Genomic DNA, 15,763 nt, shown 5'->3' with positions numbered 1-15,763 from the left:
CTCAGCCTCCATGCCCTGGGGATGGGTCCCATGTAATGTTCTTAGTCTTCTAGATGAAAAGGAAGAAAACAAAGAAAACTATTAGTGTTCCAGCTGATATGGGCAGAGGAACACAGGTACATGAAAAATTCTAAAGGGCCCAGGCTTAAGTGACACCACGCTGATGAGATATTAATAATTACCTTAAAAGGAAATGGAACTGGTATTTCTTTGGGCCCAGGCTTAAGTGACACCATGCTAATGAGATATTAATAATTATGTTAAAAGGAAATGGAATTGGTGTTTCTTTAAGAAACACCAGTATGTGTAGTCACCCACCATAGAGCTAAGGGAAATGGCTAATTTTCTTTAGGCAGTGATTCTCTCACCAACAGGCATTACCCAGCCTAACACTGACCAGTCCTTAAATGAGATGTAGGACTTAAACAGGTCACATCCCAAAAGTTCTCAAGAAGTGTTTGTTTCTTCTGGACAGAAATAATGTAAGGTTTGCTATTTGATTAATAGCTTGGGTCTGTTGAGGGCGAGGGTAGGTGGGATCTAATATGTAGACCGATAGCACAGTCCCTGACTATGGGCCTGGCATACGGTGTTTGTCAGTACCTAACCCACCCGACCACACTGCTCGACGACAAAGGATTGACAGTGTGATGCTTGGGCCAGGGGCTTCTGAACTGAACTGCTAGAATACATTTTAAAAATATGCATTTAAATTACCTTTAGGGAGACCTCAATGTTCTACAAAGATCAGTAGTAAAATAATCTCATTTTAATTGGTTTGTCAAGTTTAGAACTGCATATAGAGAAGTTTAGTATTGGCAATTAGAGTTAATCTGCAATTTAATTCCTAAAATGAAAAACAAAATTATTTGGGGAGATGAAAGTCTTTGCTCTTCACGTTGTGACACACACATAGAATGTTCTACCCGTTCACTCAGTCATGGGGCATTTGGACAGAGCCCTAGAGGGCTTGTGGTCTGATGTTCTTACTTGGCTGGTGAAGAATTGGGATCAGAGGAGCAAAAGGCCTTGCCCAAGGTCAATCTAGGTCAGAAGCAGAGCCTGCATCCATGTCTTCAGTGCTGAGCCTGCAGAGTGCCACTGTTCCCTATTGTTACTCTGAGGATAAGCCACCCTCTAGCCTCAAGCTGGGGTGTAACATCCCTGAACAAGAAGATCTTCTGCCCAGAGCAGCACTGTTCAGTAGAACTTTCTGCAGTGATGGAATTGTTCTATATCTGCCCTGTCCAATATGGCAGGCAGGAGCCACAAATATCTACTGAACACTTAAAATGTGGTTAATGCATCTGAGGCATTGTGTTTTTACTTTTAATTAATTTAAATTGAAATAGCCCTGCATGGCTGCTGGTTACTGTATTGGCCGGCACAGTTCCAGAGACAGTAAATTCCTTGAGGCTGGGGCCATGGCTTGTTCACCATGGTCTCTGGAATGGCATTTTGTCATGACAGGACCTCGATATATGTTTACTGAGTTGAGTTGGTTTGTGTGTTTTGAATATAACTCTGCATCCTACCTTAGAATCACATGATAAACCAGGAGAAATTAATAAAACGTGAATTTTTGCTACGGTGCTAATGACAGTATAACTCTTAAAACAAAAAAGCTAGTAAAAATAAATACATTTTAGTATGATGACTCTCAGAGCTATCTGGCCCATTCTCTTTGAACTCCCCTTTCATGTCTTAAGGGGGAAATCTATACAGGAATAAGCAGCTGATGTTTTCAGTGGCATTGCTGACTCCTGTGATGACGTGGGCTCCATCCTGGCTGGTTTATCAGGCAGCTGATTCATAGTCATGTTTCCTGATGCATCCCCCTAGATTGATACCTTGATAATCTCTAGAGGGAAAAAAACTTAAAAGATTCTCAAATGTTCATTTACCCTAAAACATCTGACCCATTTTCAAAGGTGCTTTGTCTTCCTTGTCTTGCAAATTGGTGTAGCATACTGTTTAAGAGTCTAACAGACCTGTTGCCATTTCCTAATTGTGTGACTCCTGTTTCCCTACCTACAAAATTGAGCTATGCCCTATCTCATAGGTTTGTTCTAAGGATCACATGAGATGGTGTTTGTGAAGGCTTACACGTGCCTCCCTGTAGGAATAAAAGCAGATGCTTACTGAAGGCTTACTACGTGGCCAAAACTGGCCCAAGGACTTTACTCATATTCACCGATTTCATTCTCACAACCACCTTATGAGGTCCAAGTTCACTTAGGAGGCACAACTAAGCAAAGTAAACCTCTGGAGAGATTCTGTGTTTTTAACCACTGTAGTATACCAAACCGTCTCACCAATAGTGAGGACCTGAAAAATACCATTTTTATGACTGTTTTTGCAAAGTATCTTGAAAGTCAACAGACTTTTAAGCCCCAGCCAGGTTACCTTTTAGCCATGACAGCTGTTTATCAGGGGAGGAAGGGAGCTATTTTCTTTAAATAATGTGTCTGGGAACATATCCCATCCTGAGCTGATCCATAACACCTCATCTGGTTAGAACAATGCTATGGACAGATGCCAAAGCCCATGTCCCAGCTGGGCAGTAGGGGAGGTGAGAGGGGGTGGGTCCTCACCCACTGATGCTCGCTAGCTGCTTGTCGGTCATTAGGTGAAAGTCAGACAACTCTGCCCACAGGAAGGCCTTATAAAGCTAATCCTGAATGTCATCCTCCCCACGTCTTCCCAAGGTCAAGGTAGAGCAATTGTAGAAGCTGCTTTGGACATGAATCAGATGTTCCTGGGTCACCCTCTGAAGTATGAGTCATGAGGTAGCCTGGTATTCTCATGGGGAAGCCACCTGCCTTGCAGCAAGTGACCTCATTCCCTATCGGTAGTTGCTTTGATCCCTGAAGTCAAAATCTTGGCTAATGGACATGTATATGAGTGCACATGTGTACATAAGTATGTTTGGGAGACAGAGATGAATGAATAAACTCTCAGCAGAGGTTTTTGATTTTGATATATTTGATCTGATTAGCTCGTAAGTTAGAACATAGTAGGTTCTAGGAGGCTAAGGCTGTGGAGTCTATGTGTAAAAGCTGTCTGCTTCCACACTAAGAGTAACTATGCAATCATGAACGTTAGGGAAGAATGTAGGTAGACAAGAACTGGTCAGTGTAAGGTGCTCAAACCTAGCACCACTAGTGGGAAAAGAAATCAAAGGGCGTCTTTGTTGAATAAAAACACAGTGTCTTGAGGCCTCAGAGGCAGATTCTGGGCAAATGTTATAGCCAGAGCTCAGAATCTCAAAGAGAACCTCTTTGATAATGCCCTATGACAGCCAATGGCAATAAAGCAAGAAAAGGGCTTTCCTCCCGCCCCTTAGTTTCCTAACTGCTGTGGCTGAGCCCAAGTGGCAGGACCACTACCATTTGAAGTCCACTCAAGTCCTACAGCTCTTTGTTGGTTGTTTTGCTGGCACTCACCAGGAAGCAGAGTTCACCCTGGTGGAAGAGGTTTGAGCCCTCTCCAGCGCAGGCAGCTGTGCTCAGGACCTCTGGAGAATGCAGTCATTTGTTTACACAGCTAAATCAAACACCTCCTTGGGAGGACAAGCTGCAGTAGCAGCAGGCTTCCTTCTTTCACTGTGACCTCTCTGTCTCTAATTCAAACACATTTGGTCATAGATACATTAAATTATCTGTCAGGTGGGAAACGATGTCCAGTGGAGGCCCAGAAAGAAAGAAAATCTTTCTTTTTGTTTAAACTTGATGATCAAAGTGGGGAGCAACCCTGCGCTGGCGTGGCATAAGAGGACATGTTTTGACTAATACACCCAGGACGTGCTAGGAGTGAGGTCTTCGAGGGTAAGGGAGCCACGTCCCCCTTAGAGATGTTGGCTGTATAATCCTGCCTCTCCCATCTGTAACTCCTAAACTCAGGCTGAGAACAAAGTGGACGATGAATGCCCATGGAGGGCTCGAGTGGCCCTGCTGGTGTCAAGGTAGACACCTGGGGTTCCTTTTGAGAAATGCCAATGGATGTGGGCAAACATCCCAGAATGAGTTTCCTGGCAAATTTAAGCAGTAACCTTCAAGATTTATTTCCCACGACATGGAAAAAGCCACTGGATAAAATAGCCTTGGGCTGTGTTGGTTGGAATGGCAAGTTAGAGGCTGAAGGCACTGCAATAAATTTTATCTTGCACGCTGGGCACCGCAAACAGACATCTGAAACATTCACCCACAGAGAGTAAGGAAACACATGACGACTGGAAAACAAAGGGACAGGAAATGCACAGCTGTTAAAAAATGTCTGTCTCTAAAATAAACAAATTAAATACAATAATGAAACAAATAAAAAGATCGAGTTGGAGCACAAAGATTCACACTGGGGCAAAGCCACTAGGCAACGCCTGTGTCTAACTGGGTCCAAAGGAAGAGAATCACCTGGCTGACAACTGCAGGGCACTTGAGCTCTCAAAGTTTCTTGTTGAATCATCCCAACAACTTAGGCACATGGGCGCTACTATATTCAAAACATTTGATAATCAACAGAGCTGGGCACTGACCAATCAGACCACATTCTGGCCACAAACACCCATTTTAGCCGCACCAGTGAATGCCACTTGAACTGCAGTTCGGGTTATCATCCTCAGTTTTCAGGCAGTGAAACAGCAATGTTGCCTCCAATCACAGAGCCCACTGGTGCAAGAGATGGTGTCCTTTCACGCATAGGATGAAGCTTTTGCAAGCCATACCGGCTGACTCCAGGCACTACTGCTTCTCCCCTGATGCTGCAGCCACACCTCTGCCCAGCCCGTCCACTTCTCTTGAGCTTCACACCTCTGCGCTTGCTTATGCTCTTCCTCCTGCCTGAAACCATCTTTCTTCCTTGCTTAGCTGGAAAATTTAACCTTTACAGCCCAGAGCATCAGTTATGAGTGTCTACTCTATGTTATTACAGCTCCACTAAGGTAAGTTGGGAAGTCAAAAAGAAAAGTAAGGCAGTTTCGGCCCTTGAGGGGTTCAGGGCCATGAAGGTGCAGAAGCGTATAAAGAAATCATGATCAAGGGCTACAGGGAAAGGAATGGTGCATAGAAAAAGGCCCGAAACATAGGACCTGAGTCCCGAAGCGTGGGTGTGGGTGTTGACCAGTCAGTCAAATGGGGGAAGGATGGAAAGGTTCAGTGGTACCAGGTGGGAAGCCTGGGGCAGTCCCATAGAACATGGAAGAAGCATGAAGGGCTAGACTGGGAAGGCCTTTACTTTATTTATTTATTTATTTATTTATTTATTTATTTATTTTTTGGAGACGGAGTCTTGCTCTGCCGCCCAGGCTGGAGTGCAGTGGCTGGATCTCAGCTCACTGCAAACTCCGCCTCCCGGGTTTACGCCATTCTCCTGCCTCAGCCTCCCGAGTAGCTGGGACTACAGGCGCCCGCCACATCACCCGGCTAGTTTTTTGTATTTTTTAGTAGAGACAGGGTTTCACCGTGTTAGCCAGGATAGTCTCGATCTCCTGACCTCGTGATCCGCCCGTCTCGGCCTCCCAAAGTGCTGGGATTACAGGCTTGAGCCACCGCGCCCGGCCAAGGCCTTTACTTTAACAGCAATGAGGAGTCACTGTGGAGCTGTGGGTGCTAAGTCATAGCAAGCCTGGGGTTTTAGAAAGATCTTGCTGGAAGCAGTTGGGAGCTGAACAGCAAGAGACTGAAGGCCTGGCAACCAGCTAAAAGAGACAGTACAGGCTTCTGTAAACAGAGGCCATAAATGGGGAAGAAGGAGGAATTTCAGAGATAATTTGGAGGAAGAATTGACAGTGCTTAGAGGATTTATAATGTTTTGAATTGGATTTGTACAATCTGTTTCTACTCTATCAGATTGAATTATGTTCTGCCAGTCCTCTGAGATACCACTATTATGGCATTATTTAAAGACACACTTATCTCTCCCATGTGAGCTTCCAAGGAATCAAGGATTAACAGCATTTATTCAAGTGTGGGTAGTTCAATCCATGCAAATGCATGAATGACTGAATGAATTCACATCTTTTTGGTTTCCTACTCTAATCTAGCTACTTTCAAGCAGAAAAATCTAATCATAATAGTGCCTATTATGCTGCATATTACAAAATAATGTCTGTCTTCATTGGATTCATTATATAATTTATCCAGACAATACTTACTGAGCCCCTATTAACGTGGGCTGCATATGATAGCAGAAAGAGCTTTCTCATCAGAGTCAGGCAGCTCTGGGTTAGAATTCCAGATCCCCCATTCAGCTATTGTATTATGTTAGACTGTCAACCTCTTTGAGTCTCTGTTTTTAATTCTATAAAATGACAACCATGCTTACTAGGCAGGTAATTGGGAGTATGGCATGAGATGAAATGCAAAAGTGACCAGCAGGTGGCTGGCTCATAGCAGGTTCAATATCAGCCCACCCTATGAGCTCCATTGATTACTATTTGGACCTCCACCTATGACCCCAGCCTACCCCTTGCCCATGTTTTCCTTCTTCAGGCCGGTTATATGTTTCTTAGAGGCATGAAATGAGGTCATTACCTATGAGTTACTTAGGATCTAGTTCATGGCCCTCGAAATATGATTGTTTGTGTGATGTAGACTTCTGTGCTCTTTCTCATAATCCCCTGATTTCTCCCTAGCCTTCCAATGCACATCTAGAATCAATAAATTAATAGAAGAAAGCAATAGGACAGATAATTCACAAATATTTATACATCTGACTCTAAAGCACATTACATGATCAGCAGTTTTATCTTCTTAATCCTATTTTTTCTTAGGTTATCCTGAAAAATACGTTCCCTGAGTCCATTCTGTTTGGGTGGTGGTGGCATGTGGCCAGGAACATGCAAGGTGCAGAGAAAAAATAGTCCAAAACTCTGGCCTTTGAGAATTCATCAGCAAGATAATCACCACGTCGATAATAAGGAGTTATGCATGTGTATTGACTGTGCTGACAGCAGAGGAAAAAGAAGTTAATGAACACATGTTTTTTCACAGCTTAGAGAAATACAGTGGTTACTGATTAAAGTACAATTTTATGCCTTGATCAGGGGTATTTTTGTATTAAAATCTGGCTGAATTCAGCTTCCTGATGTGAAATTCAAGACCTGAAAATCAAATATATTATGAAATGAAAATACACTGTGAACTCTGAATAGTATTTCATCTGTGCCAGGCCTAATCTTTTGCTAAACAAAAAATACAAAGGGGAGGGATGTGTATGTTTGTTTTAACTGAAGGGTAATAAGAAGAATAATGTATTAATTTTTCTAATTGTGCTTTTCTCCAGAAGCAAAATATATCTGAATACATTAGAACTATAAATGAATACACATACCAGTTTAAGATATTTGCCTGTATGAGGACCCATTTGTCCTGTGTCCTCAGATTTGGAGAAGAGGGTGATTGGAAGGCCCATGGGAATGAATGTCTCCCCATGCGTGACGTGAGGCTCCCCAAACCACCATCATCTATTTTCCTACTCCACCGCCTCCCTTCTAACCGGGCCGTCTGACTTCCATTTATTTCCTCCTGCTAAGGGGAGGGGATCAGAGGAAAGACAGAATGTATGTATGGGGTGAATGAGATTGCCGTCGTCATTGTGGAGAGGGTCTGAGACACCAGACCATGGTCCACAGAAATGCCAGCATGGTGCTTGGGCCGCCCTCCTGGGAGGGGCCCATACTCTCTCTACAGAGTCCCCAGGCAGGCCTTCAGCAGCCCAGTGAAGCAACATCCTTGCTTTCCTGCCCTGGAGAGACCTTTAGAGCCATCAGCAGAGAGTTTTCATAGCCTGTCTGCTACTAAGCCATCCTCAGGGTTGGGAGGTGAATGATTTCCAAGTCTTCTCCAGACTTCCCAAAACACAAGAACAGAAGCAGAAAATTCCAGGACAAGTCACAGTGACGTGTTTCTTCCTCACACATTTCCTCCCTGCTGTCTTTTCCTTTCTGTTCATTGCTCCCTTGTTTTCCTCCTCCTCCACCCAAGGGTAGGAAGACCAGAAACAACCTTATCACAGCTGCTGGGCTTCTGCCCCCATCATACCCCTCTGCTCAGAGGCCCTCGTGAAGCCCTGGTGGCCAGGGAGGATGTGATTTGCAGCTCTGTGATTCCTAGAGGAGCACCAGCTTGGAGGCCTATTTACAGGAGGCACTAACATCATTTTCTCTCCTGAGCAATGTTTTTTGGCTTGTATTTTGTTAAAAAGCTAATATTTATTAAGTGCTTACTATATGTCAGTGCTTTGCATGAATTAGCTCATTTAATTCTCATTAACAAGCCTATTAGTTAAGTACTGTTAATATCCCTATTTTATAGATTTGGAAACTGGGCACAGATAATAGGAATTTGAACCCAGGCAGTGTGGGTCCAGAGACTGAATTCTTAACCATTTACGCAACTAATGTATTTTAAGTATCTATTGGGTGCCTGGGGCTGCATTAGGTACAAGCTGCATGGAAAAAATAATCCTTCTGGAAAACAAGCCATTTATGTCATGATACAAATGTCAAGTAGACAAGGTGTATTCTTCATAGTACTTCACAAAAACATTGTGAGAACCACTGAACTCCATGCTGCACAAATAAAGCAATAGAGTCTCTCTCCTCCATCCACACCCCCGGCACAGGTCCTGCTTATGTTATAATAGCAGTGGGTGGATGGTGGTGGGCCTGGGAATAAGGGCTTAGCAGGTAGAGTCACCATGAGAGGAGGGAGATGTTAATTGAGTAACTGTACAAGGGAACTCCAAGGTCCCACAAATCTAATAGGTCTGTAAACATGCAGATAACCAGGCCTCTTCCCTGGAAATTCCAAGCCAGTCATTTTGGGTTGATGCTTAAGAGTCTGTTTTGTAAACAGACCAATAGACCAGTGGAACAGAACAGAGGCCTCAGAAATAACTCCACACATCTACAACCACCTGATCTTTGACAAACATGACACACACAAGCAATGGGGAAAGGATTCACTATTTAATAAATGGTGTCGGGAAAACTGGCTAGCCATATGCAGAAAACTGAAACTGGACCCCTTCCTTACACCTTATACAAAAATTAACTCAAGATGGATTAAAGATTTAAATGCAAAATCCAAAATCATGAAACTAGAAGAAAACCTAGGCAATACCACTCAGGACATAGGCAAGGGCAAAGACTTCATGACTAAAACACCAAAAGAAATGGCAACAAAAGCCAAAATTGACAAGTTGGATCTAATTAAACTAAAGAGCTTCTGCACAGCAAAAGAAACTATCATTAACGTGAAGAGGCAACCTGCAGAATGAGAGAGAAAATTTTTGTAATCTACCCATCTGACAAAGGTTTAATATTCAGAATCTATAAGGAACTTAAACAAATTTACAAGAAAAAAACAAACAACCCTATCAAAAAGTGGGTGAAGGATATGAACAAAGACTTCTCAAAAGAAGACATTTATGTGGCCGACAAACATATGAAAAAAGCTCATCATCACTGATCATTAGAGAAATGCAAATCAAAACCACATTGAGATATCATCTCATGCCAGTCAGAATGGTGATTATTAAAAAGTCAAGAAACAATAGATGCTGGTGAAGCTGTGGAGAAATAAGAATGCTTTTACACTGTTGGTGGGAATGTAAATTAGTTCAACTATTGTGGAAGACAGTGTGGTGATTCCTCAAGGATCTAGAACCAGAAATACCATTTGACCCTGCAATCCCATAACTGGATATATAACCAAAGGAATATAAATCATTCTACTATAAAAATACATGCACATGTATGTTTACAATAGCAAAGACATGGAACCAACCCAAATGCCCATCAATGATAGGCTGCATAAGGAAAATGTGGTACATATACACTATAGAATACTATGCAGCCATAAAAAGGAACGAGATTGTGTCCTTTGCAGCGACATGGATGAAGGTGGAAGCCATCATTCTCAGCAAACTAACACAGGAGCAGAAAACCAAACACCACATGTTCTTGTTTGTAAGTGGGAACTGAACAATGAGAACACATGGACACAGGGAGGGGAATATCACACACCAGGGCCTGTTGGGGTGGGGTGGGGGGCTAGGGGAGGGAGAGCATTAGCACAAATAGCTAATGCATGTGGGTCTTAAAACCTAGATGATGGGTTGACAGGTGCAGCAAATCACTATGGCACACATATACGTATTTAACAAACCTACACATTCTGCACTTGTATCCCAGAACTTAAGGTAAAATAAAGAAAGAAAATTTAAAATTTTTTTAAAAGTCCTGTTTTATAGAAAGCATTCAAGGTCATTCTTGTCTTCAGACAAGTTGGTGATCACTTAGTAGTTGCCTGCAGTTTGGTGCTGCCGCCATGACTGGCACCTTCTGAAAGGCCACTGGGGAGCCTGTGCTGCCACTTCCAGAGTTTGGAGAGAGAGGATCATACACTCTGGAAAATTGTGGTGGCACCAGGGCAACAGCAAGTCCTCAAGAGCACCAGGTGACAGATAGAGCTAGGCTTTTCCTCGCTTATCCTCAGGACTCACAAGTCTGAGACAAGAGGGCATGCTCCCGAGGGCCCTTGAGTTTATTCCCTCTCCTATTGCTCACAGAAGCCCCTACCTTCCAACAGTTCTAGATGACACAGACCCAGATCTGGCCCACGGGCAAGAGTGATCTGCCCTTAGATGGAGTCATTTACTGGAAGCATGAGGGCAAGAATTTGAAAATCACTGAGATGTACTCCCTGATTCTAAATAACTCCCAGATTCTAAATAGCTGCCCAGCCAGAGATGGATATGTCAACAGCCAACTCTAATCTAGCTGGGAGAGGGGTCCGAGAGAGGTGTGAAGAGAGGGCCAGGAAGCATGGAGGAGTGAATGACTAAACCTCCGTCAAAGCAGAAGTGACATTTGAGAGCTGAGTGCTGAGTCTCAAAGAATGAATGAGTAGAAGCTCAGCAGATGAGGAAAGGGACAGTCATTTCAGGCGTTGGTAGACATACACTTTTCTACCTTGCGTTTCTTCTTTTGGGGAAATATCTTCCTCCACTTCACAGTAATCCTGCTCACTTTTGTGACCAAAAGTGCTCTAATAAATGAGCAATGAAAACAGCATTTGCAAAGGGTAGAATCCCAAGACTTCATGGAATGGGAATGCCTGTGGGCGTGAAAGGGCCAGGTAGCAGACTTGAGGGTGTGCAGTGAGCAAGGGCTGGGAAGGTGGGGAAGGACAGATTTGGAAGGGACCTATGTTATTTGGGGGTCAAATCATTAAGATTTTAAATCGGAGAGCAATGTAAGCAAGATTGCAGAACATAACTCTGGTGCCAGTGTAGAGAAACGCCTGGGCCAACAGAGGCTGGACCCTGGAGTCCAGGGAGGAAGCCTTTGGAATGGGCTGGTGCAGAGATGACAAAGCCTCTAGTCCTCAGAGGGCCTGGAATGCAAGAGGCAGAGCTGAGAGATATTTAGGAGGGAGAGGAGACAAAGCTTGGTAAGAGAAATCAGAAGGGCAGGCTCTGAACTCAGGCATCTCCAGAGCTGGATCTGTTTGCTTCTCCTAATGGTCATGCAAGGATCTTATTTAACCTCTTTAAGCACTGGCTTCTTATCTGCAAATTGGCAATGACAATGGTGCAAGCCTCATGGAGCTGTGAGAATTAAATGAAGCAAATGTGTGTAAAAGCACTTGGCACAGTGCTTGGCATAAAGTTACACTCAGTAAGTGACAGCTGCTGTGTGGAGGGTGAAGAAGGAAAATTAGGGATGACCCTGAAATCCCTCGCTTGAGAATTTGGGCAAACACTGATGATGTTAGTTAGGATAGGAAATACAGGAGGAGGATATGTTTTATGGGCAAAGAGAACATACAGTTTTTGGAGGGGACGTGTTTAGGCTGATGTGCTTGTAGAACTTGGGGGCAGGAGCATCCTGCAAACAGTGGGACCGTGGGGTTAAGGGGACACTGGCCATAGATGGCCACTCAAGCAATGGCAGACAGGAGAGGGTTGAGGACAGACGCAGATGCTTAAAGGGGGCTACAGGAGGAGAAGCCCAGCATGAGAAGGTAGGAGATGTGAAGAAGAAACAGTTTTCAGCATAGATAAGTTTTAAGTATGGATAAGCTGTTAGAGAATGAGAACTGCACAGGGGATGTAGGGATTCTTGTTTCTTCAGTGGGGAAAATGAAAGCTTAAGTTCAAGACCACTTGACTTGCTAAGGGAGCTCTGGTCCCACTCATGGGGCTATCTTCAAGGGGCCCACTATGGGGCTTGCAGCCCCTTACCTCCAGGTATTTATTGACCAGGCGGAGGGTGCGATCAGTGATGTTAAATATGTCTCTCCAGTTCAAGTTGGCCATGTCGTCAGCCTGGCTCTCCCGAGGGCCCTTGTAGAGGAAGTTTAGGATGGCTTGAGCAGTAATACCTTCTTCACCAAGCTGCCTATTCAAAAAGTCTTTTACTGTTGGATTCCCCAGGATATCCTTGGGAAGAAGAAATACAGTCACTGCTTAGAAATTCCACAGGATCTTTGGTCTTGTTCTTCAGCCATTTCTAATTTTTAGTGATTGAGGGTAGAGAGTCTAAGGCTCCCTAAAGAGCGAGTGAGCTTGTTCCACTATGAGGCATACCTAGCTTTATCGCATTCCCCCAGTCCATGGGTCTCTAGAATAGAGGGAAGATGTGTAGGGGCAAAGGAGATGGGGGGCACTGAAAATGGTATATAAAAAGCTTTCTTTTGCTTATGGATATTTTTGTTTTCTTTTGAGTGTCCCTGCTATATAGAACTCTTGTCTTGGTTTTGCAAAGTTGAAAATGAGACCAGACAAACACACTCAATGATCTTTGGAGTTACAGAGCTGGCCTCTTGGGGAGATGCCTCTTTGAATTTGAGGCCCTTGAGTGAATTCATAAAAGCAGGAAACTCCAGGAAACCACTGGTCTTATGGCAGCTTTTAGACTTCTCCCAGAATTCAAGAAACATATTTCTCATCCAAAGTCAGTGACCCCACTTGGTGACTGCTTGGAATGAGGGCCTTTGGGGCCTGCTTGTATTTTGATCTAACTCCAATAGCGATTAACTCTTTGCTGGGAAAAGGAAACAAGTGGAACTTTCCTGCCCCCACCCTTTCCTCCTCCCCTCCCCTCCCCATCCTCCAACCCCCTCTTACTCTGATCATGTTCATCTGTGTGCTATTGTCAAAGAAGTACCAGATCTGGGGCCCTACTTCTTCCCACGCTTTGACCAACTTCCTAACGCGCTCCAGTTCTTCAAAAGTTGAGTTGGCCTAAAACCAGACAGAGATCGAGACAGAGACACGAACAGAGAGAAAAGTGAGAGAGAACTTTTGGTTGTGTCTTTTCTGCCCCTGTAACTTAGTGTTAGGGAAAGGCTTTTTAAGTAAGTGTTTTTATTTTCTCAGTCTATTGCCATTTCCCAGAACAATTCACCATCTCCCAACCTCCTGGGCTGACAGAATCTAATTTCTTAGTATCTCAGAAGTCCCTGTCATATTGATGGTATTATTTTCTCGGAACCTCCCTCGTTAAAGCTAGATTTGGACCCCCTGGGAGAAAATACTCTTCCTCCCTTCCTCCCTGTCTTTATCTGTTCTGAGTAGCCAGGATTCAGAGAACTGTGAACCCTTCCATTAGGGATATAATTCAAGCAGTGGGAAAGAAAACCTCATTGTAGGCTGCAGTACAGAGGGGAGGGCCCAGGCAGGGGCACTGAAGCAAAGCATTCCAGCGATGACTGTGGATGGGGGAGGAAATGCAAGAGTCCACTTAGCAAAAAACAAACATGAGACGTGCTACCAGGAAGGCACATCACACACACGCACACACACACACACACACACTTCTGGGAGGTCCAGGGTACACAGGGCAAGCCCAGCTGGGATCTTACATTCTTCAGTATCCTTCGTGCTGCAGGTGAATCAGGAGTGTACAGGATTTTTCCCATCAGCAAAGGCTTTGCCGCCCTCCAAGCGATTTTGGTTAAAGGATTTGACTCCAGGCTCTGGATCAATGCATTACAAAAGGATGCTGCCAGGAGAGAAGGGACAGATTTTACAGAAACTCCCCATTGCTTGTAACTCAACATAGTCATTAGTGTATCCACATCACACATCTCATTCAACCCCATGCTGGAGGATTTGACGAATAACCTAAATTAATAGGCTGTACCCCACCAATAACAAGCTCATCATTAGTAGCAAAATGCCACAGTGCCTCTCAGTAATGGCCTCATCAGAGAAACAAAGGACGGGGCTTGCCCTGTGGTTTATTCTGCTTTAGAAGAAGGAGGCTGAGAAGCCTGCCTCTGATTACTGCTAGGAACTGAGGTCTTTCTCAGATGAAAGGGACTGAGAAGCCAAACAAAGCCCCCTACTTGGAATCTCAGCTTGAGCCTCCGTCATTTCCCTTCAATTAGCCGCTTAGCTGCTTTGTTGTGTGTAGCTATCTTAGAATCCTACTACTTTTGGCATGTCCCTTGCTGCCTCTTTTCAATTTTTAACTACAGGGGCACCCAGTTACATTTCTTCCCCACCCCACCCTCCTTTACCCCATAGAAGACAAAAAAAAAAGTGAAAGTTGGGGAAGATGATTTGCCAGGAATTTGCCATTCGGAATGTAATTTAGTACTACACACATAGATTTTCACTGCAATGCGTTTGTAAAAGCATCCCACAGCCGTGTTTACTTGCCAGGGCCCTTCTGACCTGAGCTTTGCCTGCAACTCTGGGTTGTTTCCTTGCGGATCATTCTCTTCCTCTTGAACTTAGCCCTAGTTCAATTACATCAGTGGGAAATGGCCCCTCTGTTCCCTTTCCAAGTGGGCCTCAGTTCTTTCTGTGGTTCATGTCCAGAATTGCTTATAAGCAACGCCCCCTTTCTGCAAGGGGAAGTGGACTTTCTGGGAGAAGTCTCTTTGTCTAAGGCCACTCAACAAGACAAGATAGATGCAACCCCAGGTTTGGTTTCACCTGGAAGTGTTACACCATCAACTTAACCAACAACAGGGTCCAATTTATAAGCAGAACTCAGAAAACTTACTTGTTCTTCTGTCATAAGAATAGATAGGATCCTTCCTTGTGGAGTCAATCCCTAGAAAGGCCTTATAGTTATTGTCTTCATACCAGTTGAAGGAGAGCACCCGAGAGCCACCTTCCTCGGGGTAGCCACACAGGAGGTCAGACAGGATGCCCATCAGCTTTGTAAAGGTCTCTGGACCACCATTCTGCATGAGGGGCCTGGTCACCCACAGCAAGTCCTGCATACTCGGCCGACGGATAAACTGGGGCAAGGCAAAGGCTTCGGGTTATTTTAAGGCAGCCAGAGTCATAATCTACTGTGAGGCCAACGCTCCAAAGTTTGGGTTTGACTTCCACATTTAAAAGAAAACATCCATATTCTCAGCAATCCTTAATCCAGCTGCGAAAAACAAAAAACAAAACCTACAGCCATCTACTTAGGGACTAGGAGAATACTAGGATGAGCCTTAAAGAAAATCACAGAGTGGCCGGGCGCGGTGGTTCATGTCTGTAATCCCAGTACTTTGGGAGGCCGAGGCGGGTGGATCACGAGCTCAGGAGATCGAGACCATCCTGGCGAACGTGGTGAAACCCCGTCTCTACTAAAAACACAAAAAAATTAGCCGGGCGTGGTGGCAGACTTCTGTAGTCCCAGCTACTCAGGAGGCTGAGGCAGGAGAATGGCGTGAACCCAGAGGGTGGAGCTTGTAGTGAGCAGACATCGCGCTACTGCACTCCAGCCTGGGCGACAAAGCAAGACTCCGTC

General features: G+C 44.4%; 1 protein-coding gene across 1 annotated transcript in view; it reads right to left on the bottom strand.

Annotated features, from left to right (window-relative positions):
* ABCA4 (ATP-binding cassette, sub-family A (ABC1), member 4) overlaps window positions 1–15,763 on the bottom strand; it is a 128,540-nt gene that overhangs the window by 74,383 nt on the left and 38,394 nt on the right. Inside the window, exons 8-11 of the mRNA XM_011991509.1 lie at window positions 15,020–15,260; window positions 13,869–14,008; window positions 13,132–13,248; window positions 12,247–12,444 (exon numbers count right to left, since the gene is read on the bottom strand). Coding sequence (XP_011846899.1) covers window positions 12,247–12,444; window positions 13,132–13,248; window positions 13,869–14,008; window positions 15,020–15,260 — 696 coding nt within the window. The remainder of the gene's footprint in view (window positions 1–12,246; window positions 12,445–13,131; window positions 13,249–13,868; window positions 14,009–15,019; window positions 15,261–15,763) is intronic.

The sequence above is a fragment of the Mandrillus leucophaeus genome, unplaced genomic scaffold (assembly GCF_000951045.1).
Source record: "Mandrillus leucophaeus isolate KB7577 unplaced genomic scaffold, Mleu.le_1.0 Scaffold397, whole genome shotgun sequence".
Lineage (NCBI taxonomy): Eukaryota > Metazoa > Chordata > Mammalia > Primates > Cercopithecidae > Mandrillus > Mandrillus leucophaeus.
Note: the sequence above shows the minus strand (reverse complement) of the source record. Positions and strands in the feature narration are given on the sequence as shown.